Genomic DNA, 12876 nt, shown 5'->3' with positions numbered 1-12876 from the left:
CCTGAAGTGTATCTAAGTTCCTTATTGGTGCCAGATGAATGTCTTGCGTGTGCATCTACGGTGTGCTTTGCATTGCATCCCTTGTCCCCGCTTCCTGTGCCTCTGCTGCTCTAAAAGCAATCCCTGTGTTTACAGGTTCAGTTGTTTCACTGTATTCCATCAGCATGGCTGTTTAACATAAAGGTTTTTCGTCACTATTTTGGGTTTTTTATTTAAATTTGTTTTGGAGTGTGTGTTCAGTCGGCCTTTAGGTGTTGGGTCAAAGGGGTGTTCTTCTGTTGAGGCCTTAAGTTCTGCATTAAATGCGATTGTTTATGCATATTGATCTGAGGCTTTACAAGAGAGCCTATGAATGAGATTTCTGGTTAACAGAATGTGGTTGCCTTAAAAAAATCAATCTCTTCTGGTTTTCAGTGTGGTAACTTGTGCTTAACAACTTTATTTTCAGTTGACTTACTTTTCGAGGAACTTCTGTACAGAAATGTTTACATGGTGCAATCATAAGCGTGAGCGCTAATCGAGCTATGAGTTGGACTTTACTGTGTTTCACTAAACTTTGTGTTGTTCTCTATCCAACACCCATCCCCCTTCCCTGCAATTTCCTCCCCAGTGTTCAGTAAGCTGTGGCAGAGGGACCAAACAGCGGGATGTAGTCTGTGTATATCAAAACCAAACCAAAATAGAAGAGAAGCACTGCAGTCATCTGCCCCGGCCTCGGACACAGAAGGCCTGTCGGGCTCGAGTATGCCCCAGTTGGAAAGCTAACAGATGGAGGGAGGTATGTTTGTTCTTCTTGCTATCTTCTGGGGATTAGATAATAACCAAAAGTCTCAGAGAGGCCATGCTGTGAGTAACTGCAGCTGAGGCACAAACACAAACTCTTTCTAGAGATTGCAGATGTAGGACATGTACACACAGAGCACCTGTCCAATCACCGCTCAGTTTGCTCTTTTTGAAGATTTATGTGTCATTCCCAAAAGTGTAAACTAAACTCTAAAGGCCAAGACTGTTTATGTACAGTACTGTGCAAAATTCTAACAAGCTTCAGAGTCAATAATTGTGTGATGACCACCTTCATTCCTCAACACAGCCTGAACTCTCTTAGGCAGCTTTCTTGTAATTTGTTAAAGAAATCTTCAGGAATAGTTCTCAGGCTTCTTTAATGACATTCAAAGCTCTTTTTTGGATGTTGGCTGGATTTGGTTCCATTTTCTGTCAAGATTATCCCACACTGCTTGAATAATGTTGAGGTCCAGAATGTGGGGAGGCCAATCTATAACCGATAGCATTCCAAGTGTGCTTGTACTGCGCTGGCAATGTGATTGGGATCATTGTGATACTGAGAAATGAAGCCAGTGCAGTACTACTGGATGCTTTGCACATGGCGTTGTTTTTATTTATGCCCGATATGTCATCTTTTGCCCTCCACTTGTCAACTTTCCTCAGTTTTCTTTAAGACACATTGGACAGCATACCAAGATATGTCAAAGTTTGAGTTAATAGCTCTAAAGATGCAATTTCAAATTGGTTCTTAGGTTAAGTTTCTGCTATGTGTAGACACAAAAGTGGTTCATCCCTTGAGTTAGGTGCCTTTTTATTCTTGATCTTTTCATAGGTCAGTGTTAAATGGTTCAATAAACAAAAAAAGAAATACTCTATAAATGGTCAGGTACAAGGACTGGACTAAAGTGCAAAAAGCGGTTAATGTCAATAGAAAACCTTTGAACGACATTCAGAGAGCCTGAAGAACTCTTGCTCAAGACCACTTTAAAAATGACAAGAACGTCTGGCTTCTTGGAAGCAAAATGTAAAGAAATGAGGAGTGACACGAGACTTTTGTGCACTACTATAGCACACTTAGTGTAACATTTGTGTTTGTGGTTTCAAATATTCAGGGAACTTTTTAAAATCCTATCTTAGAGTACAGTTCTTCTATGAAAGCTTTTTGTCAGACCACACACTGACCATGTGAATGTGAATCTGTCAAAATGAAAAGTGATAAATGTGGCAGCTGATGCAGCCAAGTTTGTGGTGCATGCACATGCAAACAGGGTGGGAAGGGGATAAATATCTGAATTACAGGAGGTTTCTGTACTAATTGGTGACTTGGACACTGAATACTTTCATAGCAGTTCATGAAAAGCCTCTCATGCCTGCTTGGAAAGTATAAAATGTAAATGTAAAATCCCCAAAGGTCCTGCAAGGCTTACATTTGCTCCCCCTTCACAAGACTCCTGCCACTCCCCACTCTTTGAGCCTTTCCTCCTCCCCTCTCACTTTTTCTCTCGCTGGTGTCTGGAAGCAATCATCTTCCTCCACATACCACCAGCAACCATGAAATCCTCAACTAGAGCATAAAGACATGTTTTATATCTTAATGTCCGTGCATGTGACAACTTTGAAACCTCAGCACCCAGTGCCTGAGTTATTCCGAAGCTACCCAGCACTCTCAGTCACCTCTGACTGCGAATGTAATAGACAATATATTAGAGGAGCTGGGGGGGAGGAGGGGGTGCTTCCCATTGGGAATCAGTTTGGTTTTCAAGGACAAAATTCTCTCCACTTGCTATTCGAAATACCATGTTACACATGTTTATTGTAAAGTGAAGTTGAAAGGACGATTCAGTGTCTTATTGATTTGGTTATCTTATTTTGAGTTTGGATTTTAGTTGCATGTTTCTCACAAATTATTGAATTATTTTGTTTTAATAAAATGAAGGTGAATGATTTTGTTTATATGGTCAAATCTATGTTTGCTTTAAAAAATGATAAAGAACAAGTTTTGTTTAATTCCACTATACGAAGCTTGAAAGTACAGGAAAAAATGCCCTTTTAAATGAAATGAGCTGACCCTTTAAACTGCTTACTAAACACTGTGATTAAAGAGCGCACACTTTTTAAAGCTGGGTTATGCTGTATCACTTCTAGAATCACTTGAACAGCAGGTTCTATTTTCATGCTTGACGCAAGTTTTTTTTGCTGTTGTTTTTGCTTTTTAAAGGCATATTTTGATCTGAAGGTCAGATTTCCTGCAGTGCTTTTTGTTCTTTCTCCAAACTCAAAGAGTTGAACCTTCACATCTAAGGATAAACTCTGCAACGATAACAGAAGTTGCAGCAACTTCTGGGTCGTACACTGATTTTTATGAATGTGTAATGTGTGGCGGGCAAGCTGAGAAATCAGCGTGGTCAGCTGAAATCGTGGTAAATGGCCTGCATTTGTATAGCGCTTTTTCTAGTCCCTAAGGACCCCAAAGCGCTTTACACTACATTCAGTCATTCACCCATTCACACACACATTCACACACTGGCGATGGCAAGCTACATTGTAGCCACAGCTGCCGTGGGGCGCACTGACAGAAATCTTACAGAGCGCTACCTTAGTATGCAGGCATGCTTCTCAAAGAACATCAAAGAGATGTCTGAGATAGATCTTTGTGTGATCCCAGATATACAGCTCACAGAATAGGAACAAACCCATTTCTGGATTCATGAAGTGCATTGAACCGGAGCATCAAAGCAGCATATCTTAACTCGGCAGACCAAACAAACGTTATAAAAATATCGCCTGTGAAACTTAGGAGAGGAAAACCAACAGAATTATAAGATGGATTTTGCTGTCTCACTTAAATTACTCTGTTAACACATATTTTCTTAGCATATTTGTTAGAATGGTAGTATGCAATACGTAAGCATCTCAGAAAATAAGGGCAAATTCAATAAACCATTATCTTGTAACTGCCCCTTGTAGTGGCTGCTGCTGAGCAGACATTATATAGTCTTAGTTTAAATTGGTGAGTCCGTGATTTAGAGATTTATGAAGCATCATAAGCACATGGTCCTAAAATGCAACTCAGCTGTCAGTTCTTACTACTGACCCCCACTACTCCTAAATAGTGACTTGTTCTAAACCGTACTCATGCACAATTTTAAGTCTAAACTCCAGGGCAACATACCTCCAATGACAAAGTCAAGGTTAATAACAAAATATGTTGTACAGCATTTTTCTCATGTCAAGGAAATTGGATTTAATGTGTAAAATCAGTGTGTCTGTGTAGGCCCTCATCCAGGCCATGGTAGTCTTAAGAGTTTGAAAAATCAAGAAAAGGAGCACACACATGTAAAGAAATCTCTTAGAACATACGGTTGACCCAACTGGACTTTCATCAAATCAGAGAAATCTTTGAAATCTTTACCCTCCACTCACATCTTGCCTCAGATGACCTCAACAGATCGCGTGAGGGTGGGGCAAGGTCACACAGTGGATTCACCCGTAACCCCCTGTGATGGTAATGACCCCTTTTATCAGACTTTGGCTCATCTGATGATACACAGGATCAATAGTGGGTCAGCGACCCTCAGCACCACCTCCGAAGTGGTCAGCTCCCACTAGAGGTTAAATGCTTGGAACTCTCCACCATTTGTTTTAAGAACCAAAGAAGCCTCTTGGATGAGAGGCGAAACATCTTTACGGACTTAAAGAAGTTCAGTCGCCTTCTTTTTTAAGCTTTTAAGACTGTGTCATCAGCTTAGTGCCCCTTTAAGGTCAGCTCTACAACAGAAATGAGTTTAAAAAGCCACAAAAACGAATACTTTGTATTTATAGCCTTAGTGCTGCTGGAGAAAAATAAGCTTCCTTTAGAGTCATTTCCCACTTCTTGCCATGTTTTCGAAATGAGATGTGTGTTTTGTGTGTGTTTTACTAGTGTTCTGTCACCTGTGGGGTCGGAGTTCAGAACCGCGATGTCTACTGCAGGCTAAAAGGTACGGGACGAGTCCTCGAGGACCTGTGTGACGCTCGCGCGCGTCCTCCTACTGCGCGGCCGTGCCAAACTGCAGAGTGCACACACTACACTTGGGTCGCTGATGAATGGAAAGAAGTAAGTAACTTGTTTATTCTCTTTCTTCCTATCTGTGATGACGTATTTCCTTTGCTCACTCTCCAAGTGTGAAACAGATGTTCAGATGTTTAAGCATCTTATTAAAGCTTTTATTGGCTGCAATCTCCACTTTGTCGCTAACTCTCTCTCTGCACCATTAGATGGGCGTCCTGCATACACCCTTTATCTGTCGTGAGGGCTTTAGTGTTAACCATCGCAACTAAATATGATACAAATCAATGATATCCAAACTTGAGAGTACTGATGGCCATCGCCCCTTCTGTGCTACTGAACGGCACTGCTCTGTGTCACACTAGCAGACTGTTTTCTTCCTGGCTCATCTTTCTTTAATGCGATGTGCTTTGTCCTCAAAGCGAGGCATTAAAAAAAGGGACATCCTGTAGGGACATAGCACTGCTTGAATCTTTGCAGTGTTTAGATCTCTGTCTGTGCTGCCGCAAAAACTTTGAACCTTCTTTCTCTCACAGTTTGCCGCTGAAATCCTCTCTGTTCTTATGAAATATAAAGAAAGTGAAAAGAAAAACACACAAATTTTCAAATCCTGATCCATTTTATGACTTTTAAGCCATTACTGAAGGGAAATCTGTTTTAACTTTTATCTTTAACACTGACATTGTCAAGAGCACATGTTTGGCATTGTGTTACTGTTCCAGTTGTTACACAACACTCACTTTCCTCCATTTGTGTAAAGGTTTAATAGGGATGTGCATTTATTGTGCTAAAGGGATGTCCAGGAGTCTTAGAAGTTGATTTAGTTGCTGAAACCACAATCCATCTCACAACCCTGTGTGTGATTTTTTTTTATCAGTGTAATGCAACATGCGGAGAAGGCGTGAGAAGCAGGAAAGTGGTGTGCATGGATCCAGGAATGACACCTGCTCAGGGTGATTACTGTGATCCATTAGCCCGACCTCCATTGCTCCAGCCCTGCAAAGAAGCTCCTTGTCACTACATGTGGATAACAGGAGACTGGTCAATGGTAAGAACATGAGAAATATAAGTAATAAGTTTCAGTATTGGTATCAAATAATTCATAATTTCTCTAAAATGGAAAGAAATAATTTAAGACTGAAGGAACTTTGTTTCATCTTTTTCTTTTTTCAAACAACTGTCTGAACCCAAAAGGTGTTAACTTAAAAATGAGATAAAAAGGAGAAACTGTGTCTATTTAGAGGTGTCTTCTTGTTTCTCACATACAAATATTCGAATAGTCATAGGGAGATCTGCTGTGTATGTACTAAAACAGCTGACAAGATGAAAATGTGGCATTTATTTCAAAATGTTCATTAAATAAAACACGAAAACGTTTGACATCTTCTGCTAATTTAATTGTCATCGTAATCAACTAATTGCTTCAAAACATCTGCATTTCAGTAGAATCAGGCTCATTCAAATGGAGAAGGCTTTAAAATGAGCAAGGTCATCAATTCTCATCAGCAGTACCAATGAGGCCCCGTTCTACTGCACAACAGCTTCTTCTAAAGCCAAAGCTTTTAACCCACTGTGTGTATTTTCGTGTGGCTTAGTGCTCTGCCAGCTGCGGTGTTGGCTACCAGCAGCGTATTGTCTCCTGCTCCCTGATGCCCACCTCTCCCGCTCAGGGTGTGTACACTCAGTCCTCCTTTGCCAGCACGAATTGTCCTGAGCCTCGCCCTCCTGGCAGCCGGCCGTGCCTCCTCACGGAATGCCCTCACATGTCCTACTGGAAAGTTGGCCCGTGGAGCAAGGTGAGTCAGAAAAGGCTTGTTAGACAGCAAGAAATCCTCCTCAGCTAATCACAGTTTTAACAATACATTTTGATGACTTGTGGATTTTAATAAATCTCATTTGTGGATTTGGACTGGAGCCTTTTTCACTTTTAGAGGGAATGAGTTTGTGTATGTGCGTGTTTTTACCAGTGCTCGCAGACCTGTGGAGCAGGAGTGATGGAGCGCAGAGTGGAGTGCGTGACCTCAAAAGGCCAAACGTCCAAACACTGTCGTCTGTCAGAGAGACCTGAGTCTCAGGCTGCATGTCAGGAAAGAGAATGTGAGTGGTAAAATGTAATGTAATGGTCACTGTCGGTGCTTTCTGTGGAAACAACCATATCTGATTCTAAAAACTCTGTGTTTTGCTTTGTTTTTACACAATAAACTACTTAAAGGCTCTTGGAGTGATCACTTAGTGGAACAATAAACAGACAGTCAGCAGTTTTCTGCAAATTGTGCAGTCTGTCAGAATGCCTCAAGGGCTTCAGCTGAGCCAGGCATTATTGTGGATTTGGAAAGTGCTGTAAAACAGCAAGCCAAAGTTCGCAGGGTTAATCATTCCTGACTTAGATTCTGCCAAGTCAGGCACTGATGAAATTGAAAGGATATACTGGACAGTCAGTTCTCTGGTCAAGTATTAATCTTGACTAGCTAATCAGCTCAATATGAGCTCTGCAACACAAACAAGACAATTACAACACCTCAAGCTTGGGAAGATTAGATCCAAGTCACTATCCGCTTTAGGGAGAAGTGCTTAGTTTTTTTAGCTTTCAACATTTTTATGCTATTTGCTGACAAAAGATTTATGTACTAACTTTTAAAATGAGATGGCTAAATACTCCAGCTTTTAAAAGCTGTCGACAGCTCCCACTGTTGCACTGAAAGCTCTTCTTCCTCACTCCCTCTCCCAGGCCAGTTGTTCAGTACGTGCCGAGAGGTCCAGATGAGACAGGGCGTGAGGATAGATGGCGAATACTATCTCAAAGTCAAATCCCGGATCCTACAGGTTTGTATGTTCTGCCAGAATTACTCCGGCACACGTCATGATTCAAGCAGCAGCAGCAGCAAACTTGTGGGATCTCATCCTTTACCTCAATATGTTTGCTCTTAGATTTACTGTGCTGAGATGCAGACTGATTTCCCCAAGGAGTATGTGACATTGCGCAGCGGTCAGACCGATAACTACTCCGAGGTGTATGGCCACAGGTGCGTATGATGTGGAGATGACTCGCTGTATGGTTATGCAATGTGTGAAATATGGTTATTGTGCTGTTTGCACTCAGTTCCCATATTTCTTTAAACGCACAGGTTGCTGAACCCATTTCAATGCCCGTATAACGGCAGCCGAAAACAGGACTGTGAGTGTAGGAACGACTACTCAGCAGCGGGATACACACTCTTCCACAAAGTTCGTCTGGACCTAAACTCCCTGAGGATAACGAGTGAGTAATTACTTCATGATTGCCTTACGCCGTGCACTGTATCGAGACCACACATGGGTGTTTTTTTAACCCTCACACGCCTCGCTCCAAAGCGCTAATGCCACATCCAGAGCCCAGTCCAAATGAAAGTAAGCCTTACTCCACGCTCTCTCCTCCCAAATCAAAATAATGAGATTTCAGCACTGTGTGTTCGTGTCCCTGGAGAGGACTTGAAACCGTGCCCGTCAGCACTCATCCATCCTTTTGCATCAGAAATAAAACATGTCCTCACGCTTGCATGCAAGCAATCATACAATTACAATGTGCACACATGCACATCTTCAGGCCATATTCCTCTGCTCATTATTCCACTCAGCTCCACCTGCCCTATTTTGTCCAAGTATGCTTTTGATTACATAAAACAATGTAGATTACTGTGCTGTTTTTTTTGTTATTCTTTTGTCTTTGATGTGTGTGGGTGTGTGTTAGTGTGTGTTTATTATATTCTCAGGGCCCAAAAGCTGAGACACAATTATACTTGTGGCTTCAGGCAGATTTGTTGGAACCAAATTGCAGGACTGTGCAAGTTTGAGAGGCTTTTTCATCGCTAAACCTTAGCTACCAGGTTAAGTTTAAAATTAGGTTATGGTGAGAATAAAGGTAATGGGTAGGATTAGATGTTCCGCTTTTAAGTAGCTTTAGGAATATCTAAGGAAAGGCGTTATGGCCATAAAAATAGGTAAACACAAGCTGTGTCTGCATGAGTTTGCATGCTTGAGAAGCTGGATTAGTACCTACGCTATCATCCTCCCGTCTCCTTCATCTGATCTGGGTCCTTACAGCACATGTTCCCACACCCAGTCTGCGCAACACTCATTTAGTTTTCAGGTGGCTTAAAGAGAGCCGAGGAGAAATAATGAGTTAAAGATGAGGGGCAGAATATGAAGAGGTGCTAATGTGGTGTGCCTTTTGCAATATTGCAAATGTTACTTGCATGCAGTCAAACAGTATTTGAATTTCAGTAAACAATTAGAAAGTGTAACATAAAGATTTCCTATAGGTAAATATGTTTTAAAAAGTAGGATTTTGCTAATTTTGCTTTAGATTTAAGCAAATTCACTATAGGAGAAAAGATGTTGAAAAATATCTTCTTCCAGAAAGTAAAATCTTAGTTGTTGATACTCTACAGCCATGTGGTTTCAGTCAATTTTTTCTGCTTGTGGTCACTGTGACTTTAAATCAGTGTCTTTGGTATCTGTTTACCAGTCACAGACCTCCGGTTTTCCCAGACACCTCTTGGTCAGCCAGTGCCCTTTGCTACAGCGGGGGATTGTTATAGTGCAGCCAAATGTCCACAGGTTTGTGAAAAAAAAAGAAAGACAGTTTTGCTTTTTTTGGTTGTGTGTTTTATATTCTTTTACCTTACCTGTTAGAGAACTTCTATGAAATAAATCCGTCTCTTTTGTGTTTTCAGGGCCAGTTCAGCATCAATCTAATTGGCACTGGCTTCAAAGTGGCTCAGGCCACCAAGTGGACATCTCAGGGCAACTATGTTTCAGTCAAAGTCCACAGATCGGAGGTAAAAACAAAACGTTCCAAGTGAACTCCTATAATGCTTGCCTTTAGTGTGGGTCATGCCGGGCAGATTTCAAGTAATGGATCACTGTTTTCATTTTGCTGGGGTGGACTGAGCCTCATGCTGGATCACTCCAGTTGTGGTGTGAGCCTGTAGTGCTGAAATGTCATCAATGTGATTCACTGAGCAGGAATCCCTTCATGACATTTATGAAGATTTCATTCTCTGCCCTTTGCCCACTTTTCCTCTCTCATTTGTCTCTGTCTGTAGGATGGGACAAGAATCTACGGCCGCTGTGGTGGTTTCTGTGGGAAGTGCATTCCCCAGGCTCACAACGGCCTACTTCTTCAAGTCCACTGAGAGCTGTGCAGAGACCAAACCACCTAAATCTGTCTGGAATAAGATACTGGCAATAAGAGAGATTTGATCCTGCAGTCATCCGTGAGTGTCAGAGGGGGACCATTTAACAATTATTATCCCACAGTAATATCCTCAATCCCCAAACAGCAGCTTGAACAGACAGGACGCTATATATAGTGCAGTGCTACAGAGCCACCATCAGGTACTTCACCCAAACTACTAACACTTAAGAGGAGTCAGCAGTTGTGCAGACGTTGTCATGCACTCATGTGCTTTGGAGACTAAATTATTTTGCATGACGCAAATTGATTTTTTTGTATCATAACACGGGATACAGGACTGAAAACACTGGGAAAACAAATACAAAGACAGGAGGAAAAGAAATATCCTCCCGGCTGATAAGGAACTTTTTCCAAACTTAGAAAGACACAAAACACTTGGGCTCTGATCCAACTGATATGGTGGTCAGCAAGATAGTATAAAAGGAGACATGCTGTCCTTGCAATCCTACTGTGGTTCAAAAAAAAGGTCTATACGCAGACTATGGAAGAGTATATAAGGGATAGTTGTGTTATTTTTCTACATTGTGACAGATTAAGAAAAATGATGGCTACAGGAACTAGCTGCTTTGGTATATATATGAGGGCATTACAAATCTTGTTCTCAGCAACAGATGAGCAGGAATGATTCCCATATGGAAAACAAATGGAACAAAAGTAGTTCAGGTTCCTGTTTAAACGTATGTCTCATCCTGGGATTTACTCAGGAGGTGACCCCTTTTCCCATTTGCGTTTTCACTTGCAACACAATAATGAGAATAACGTATAAATCAAATAACCATTATTTTTTAACCTGAAAAATGTGAAAGGGGCCACTTGCATGAGTAATGACATAGTTTGAGACGTACAAACATTTACGGTCGGTGGAATGAGAAATTCTTATGCTTTTTTTGTTTTTGCGGCTCAAGACTCTGAAACGTATCAGCATGCAACTAAGTACTGATGTCCTTCCACACCTGTCTCATGTCAGAGGTCAAACGTTAGGAGAACATCAGGAGCCTTTAGAATAACTACAGATAACGTTTTGTTTTAGTTGTCGTGTACTTTGTGAGTCTGTCTGCTGTCATCTGTTGTCAGGTATTTTTAACAAAACTACTGAAACCCACATAGACAGTCCACCAACTGACACTGAGGCACGACTGTCAGAGTAAACACTAGTGCTGTGAGGAAATAGCTGAACTATTTCCATATTTCCTGGTGTTGAAGTACAATTTTGTCTGTTTTGTGCGTGTGCGTGCATGTGTGTTTCATAGTTAGATTGTTATTGGTGTTTCTCTTTGTCACACGAGTTCTCATCTGTTACACCTTGACACAGTATCAGGTGTGTGTATGCGTGCGCGTCTCACCTCACACCCTCCGTTGGGCCTACTGTAGGTGCCTGCAAAACCCTACCTCTCATAGACATCCATACTCGGTTGAGATATGTGTTGTAATATATTTATGTTTGAACATATTTATTCTGCATTGACTTGTAGATATGTTCTGTATGACGGTACAATGACTACTACCAACAGAGAAGCCATTGTCTGATATGTTTTGTCCGTTGTCTGCTAAAATAGGTATTATCCTACTATTTGTAGCATATAACCACTAATCTTGAATGAGGATCTTTTAAAAGGTGCTTTTGAACTGGAATTACCTCTAATGTTGAGAAGGAAAACTGGCTTTGGGAATAACACTCGATAGGGCAGAGATTCAACTCTTTCTAGCAGACTCCCTAGGATCTCCTTATAGCCTGTTGTGGTCCTTTTATGAACAGAGCTAATGTTTTAGATGCAAGATTGCCCGATAAAACAGACCAGCGACTGTGCGAAGGACTCTCCCATTGAGCAATACTTACTGTAACGCATCATATCCGGCTTTTGCCATGACCGCAAATACAACTATCAACCAACTGAACACGCGGATTCGCTAATGTTAAGCTTTAACCAAAGTTAGGCAGTAGATGCAGGCTGTTTTTTTTTCCCTCTCAGACAATGCCGCTTCTTTTGATTTAAAGAATGGCTGAAAATAATAAAAGTCAGTGAGCAGCTAGAAAACCTTTGGCTGTCGTTCATTTTATGATGGTCAATTGTGCTATGAGGTCTGTATCAGAAATTTAAAGAATACTTGATGCACTGTGTGCTGTCAGTTTTGTAGAAATGTAATCCTGTTTTTGTTTTTTTGTAATAACCATTAAGATTTGTAACTTATGATATATGTGTATTTGTAATATTCATACTTGAATTGCAAACTGTGTGCTAAAATATTGAATGGGCATTGGTACTGAGTAGAGAAACGGTGTGCTTGTTTGCCATGCTTTATCCAAAGATGTTTAAAAGAATCCTATGTACCTACAGTATGTACGCAGCCTGTATAAAAGAAACAAATGATTTTGGTGCTATACTAATTGTACTATTACTTGTATGTCTTGCTACTACACTAATGTTAAAGAATAAGTAAGAATAAAACTTGCTTTCCAACAGACTCGTTGATGAACAAAGTGATGGTGTGGTTCTTTATATTTGCAATTTTCAGTTTTTATACTTTGCTATTTTCTTGCTGTTTTTAGAAAAGTTGGATACCAACTCCCTTTACGTTAAGACACGTGACGTTAAACTGCTAGGAGGGTCGGATCTGGGTCTCTCACATCAAGGCTCAATGCAGTTTAAAAATATTGATTTTAAAAAGTATAAAATCCCAAATCACAATCTATAAATATCTATACTCTAACACTATTACTAGTTAAAACTAAAATACTAAATACTAGTTTTGTGTTTTGTTTATCTATTTCTTTGGGACTTTTTATCCATGAATTTCTAATCATGCAAGT

At 40.7% G+C, this 12876-nt stretch overlaps 1 protein-coding gene across 1 annotated transcript in view; it reads left to right on the top strand.

The window, feature by feature from the left end:
- LOC147324971 (A disintegrin and metalloproteinase with thrombospondin motifs 20) overlaps positions 1 to 12501 on the top strand; it is a 77962-nt gene extending 65461 nt beyond the window's left edge. Inside the window, exons 29-39 of the mRNA XM_086299201.1 lie at positions 611 to 778; positions 4706 to 4879; positions 5709 to 5879; positions 6427 to 6627; positions 6799 to 6928; positions 7560 to 7654; positions 7760 to 7854; positions 7957 to 8090; positions 9336 to 9427; positions 9544 to 9648; positions 9916 to 12501. Of these exons, the coding sequence (XP_086155327.1) occupies positions 611 to 778; positions 4706 to 4879; positions 5709 to 5879; positions 6427 to 6627; positions 6799 to 6928; positions 7560 to 7654; positions 7760 to 7854; positions 7957 to 8090; positions 9336 to 9427; positions 9544 to 9648; positions 9916 to 10005 (1455 nt within the window). The 3' untranslated portion in view covers positions 10006 to 12501. The remainder of the gene's footprint in view (positions 1 to 610; positions 779 to 4705; positions 4880 to 5708; positions 5880 to 6426; positions 6628 to 6798; positions 6929 to 7559; positions 7655 to 7759; positions 7855 to 7956; positions 8091 to 9335; positions 9428 to 9543; positions 9649 to 9915) is intronic.
- Positions 12502 to 12876: the final 375 nt, after the last annotated feature.

Source organism: Aulonocara sp. 'chitande type north' Nkhata Bay, linkage group LG7 (genome assembly GCF_057382095.1).
Source record: "Aulonocara sp. 'chitande type north' Nkhata Bay isolate Kocher_YH1m ecotype deep benthic linkage group LG7, A_spYH_male_GT1.1, whole genome shotgun sequence".
NCBI lineage: Eukaryota > Metazoa > Chordata > Actinopteri > Cichliformes > Cichlidae > Aulonocara > Aulonocara sp. 'chitande type north' Nkhata Bay.
This window is presented reverse-complemented; position numbering and strand designations above follow the sequence as displayed.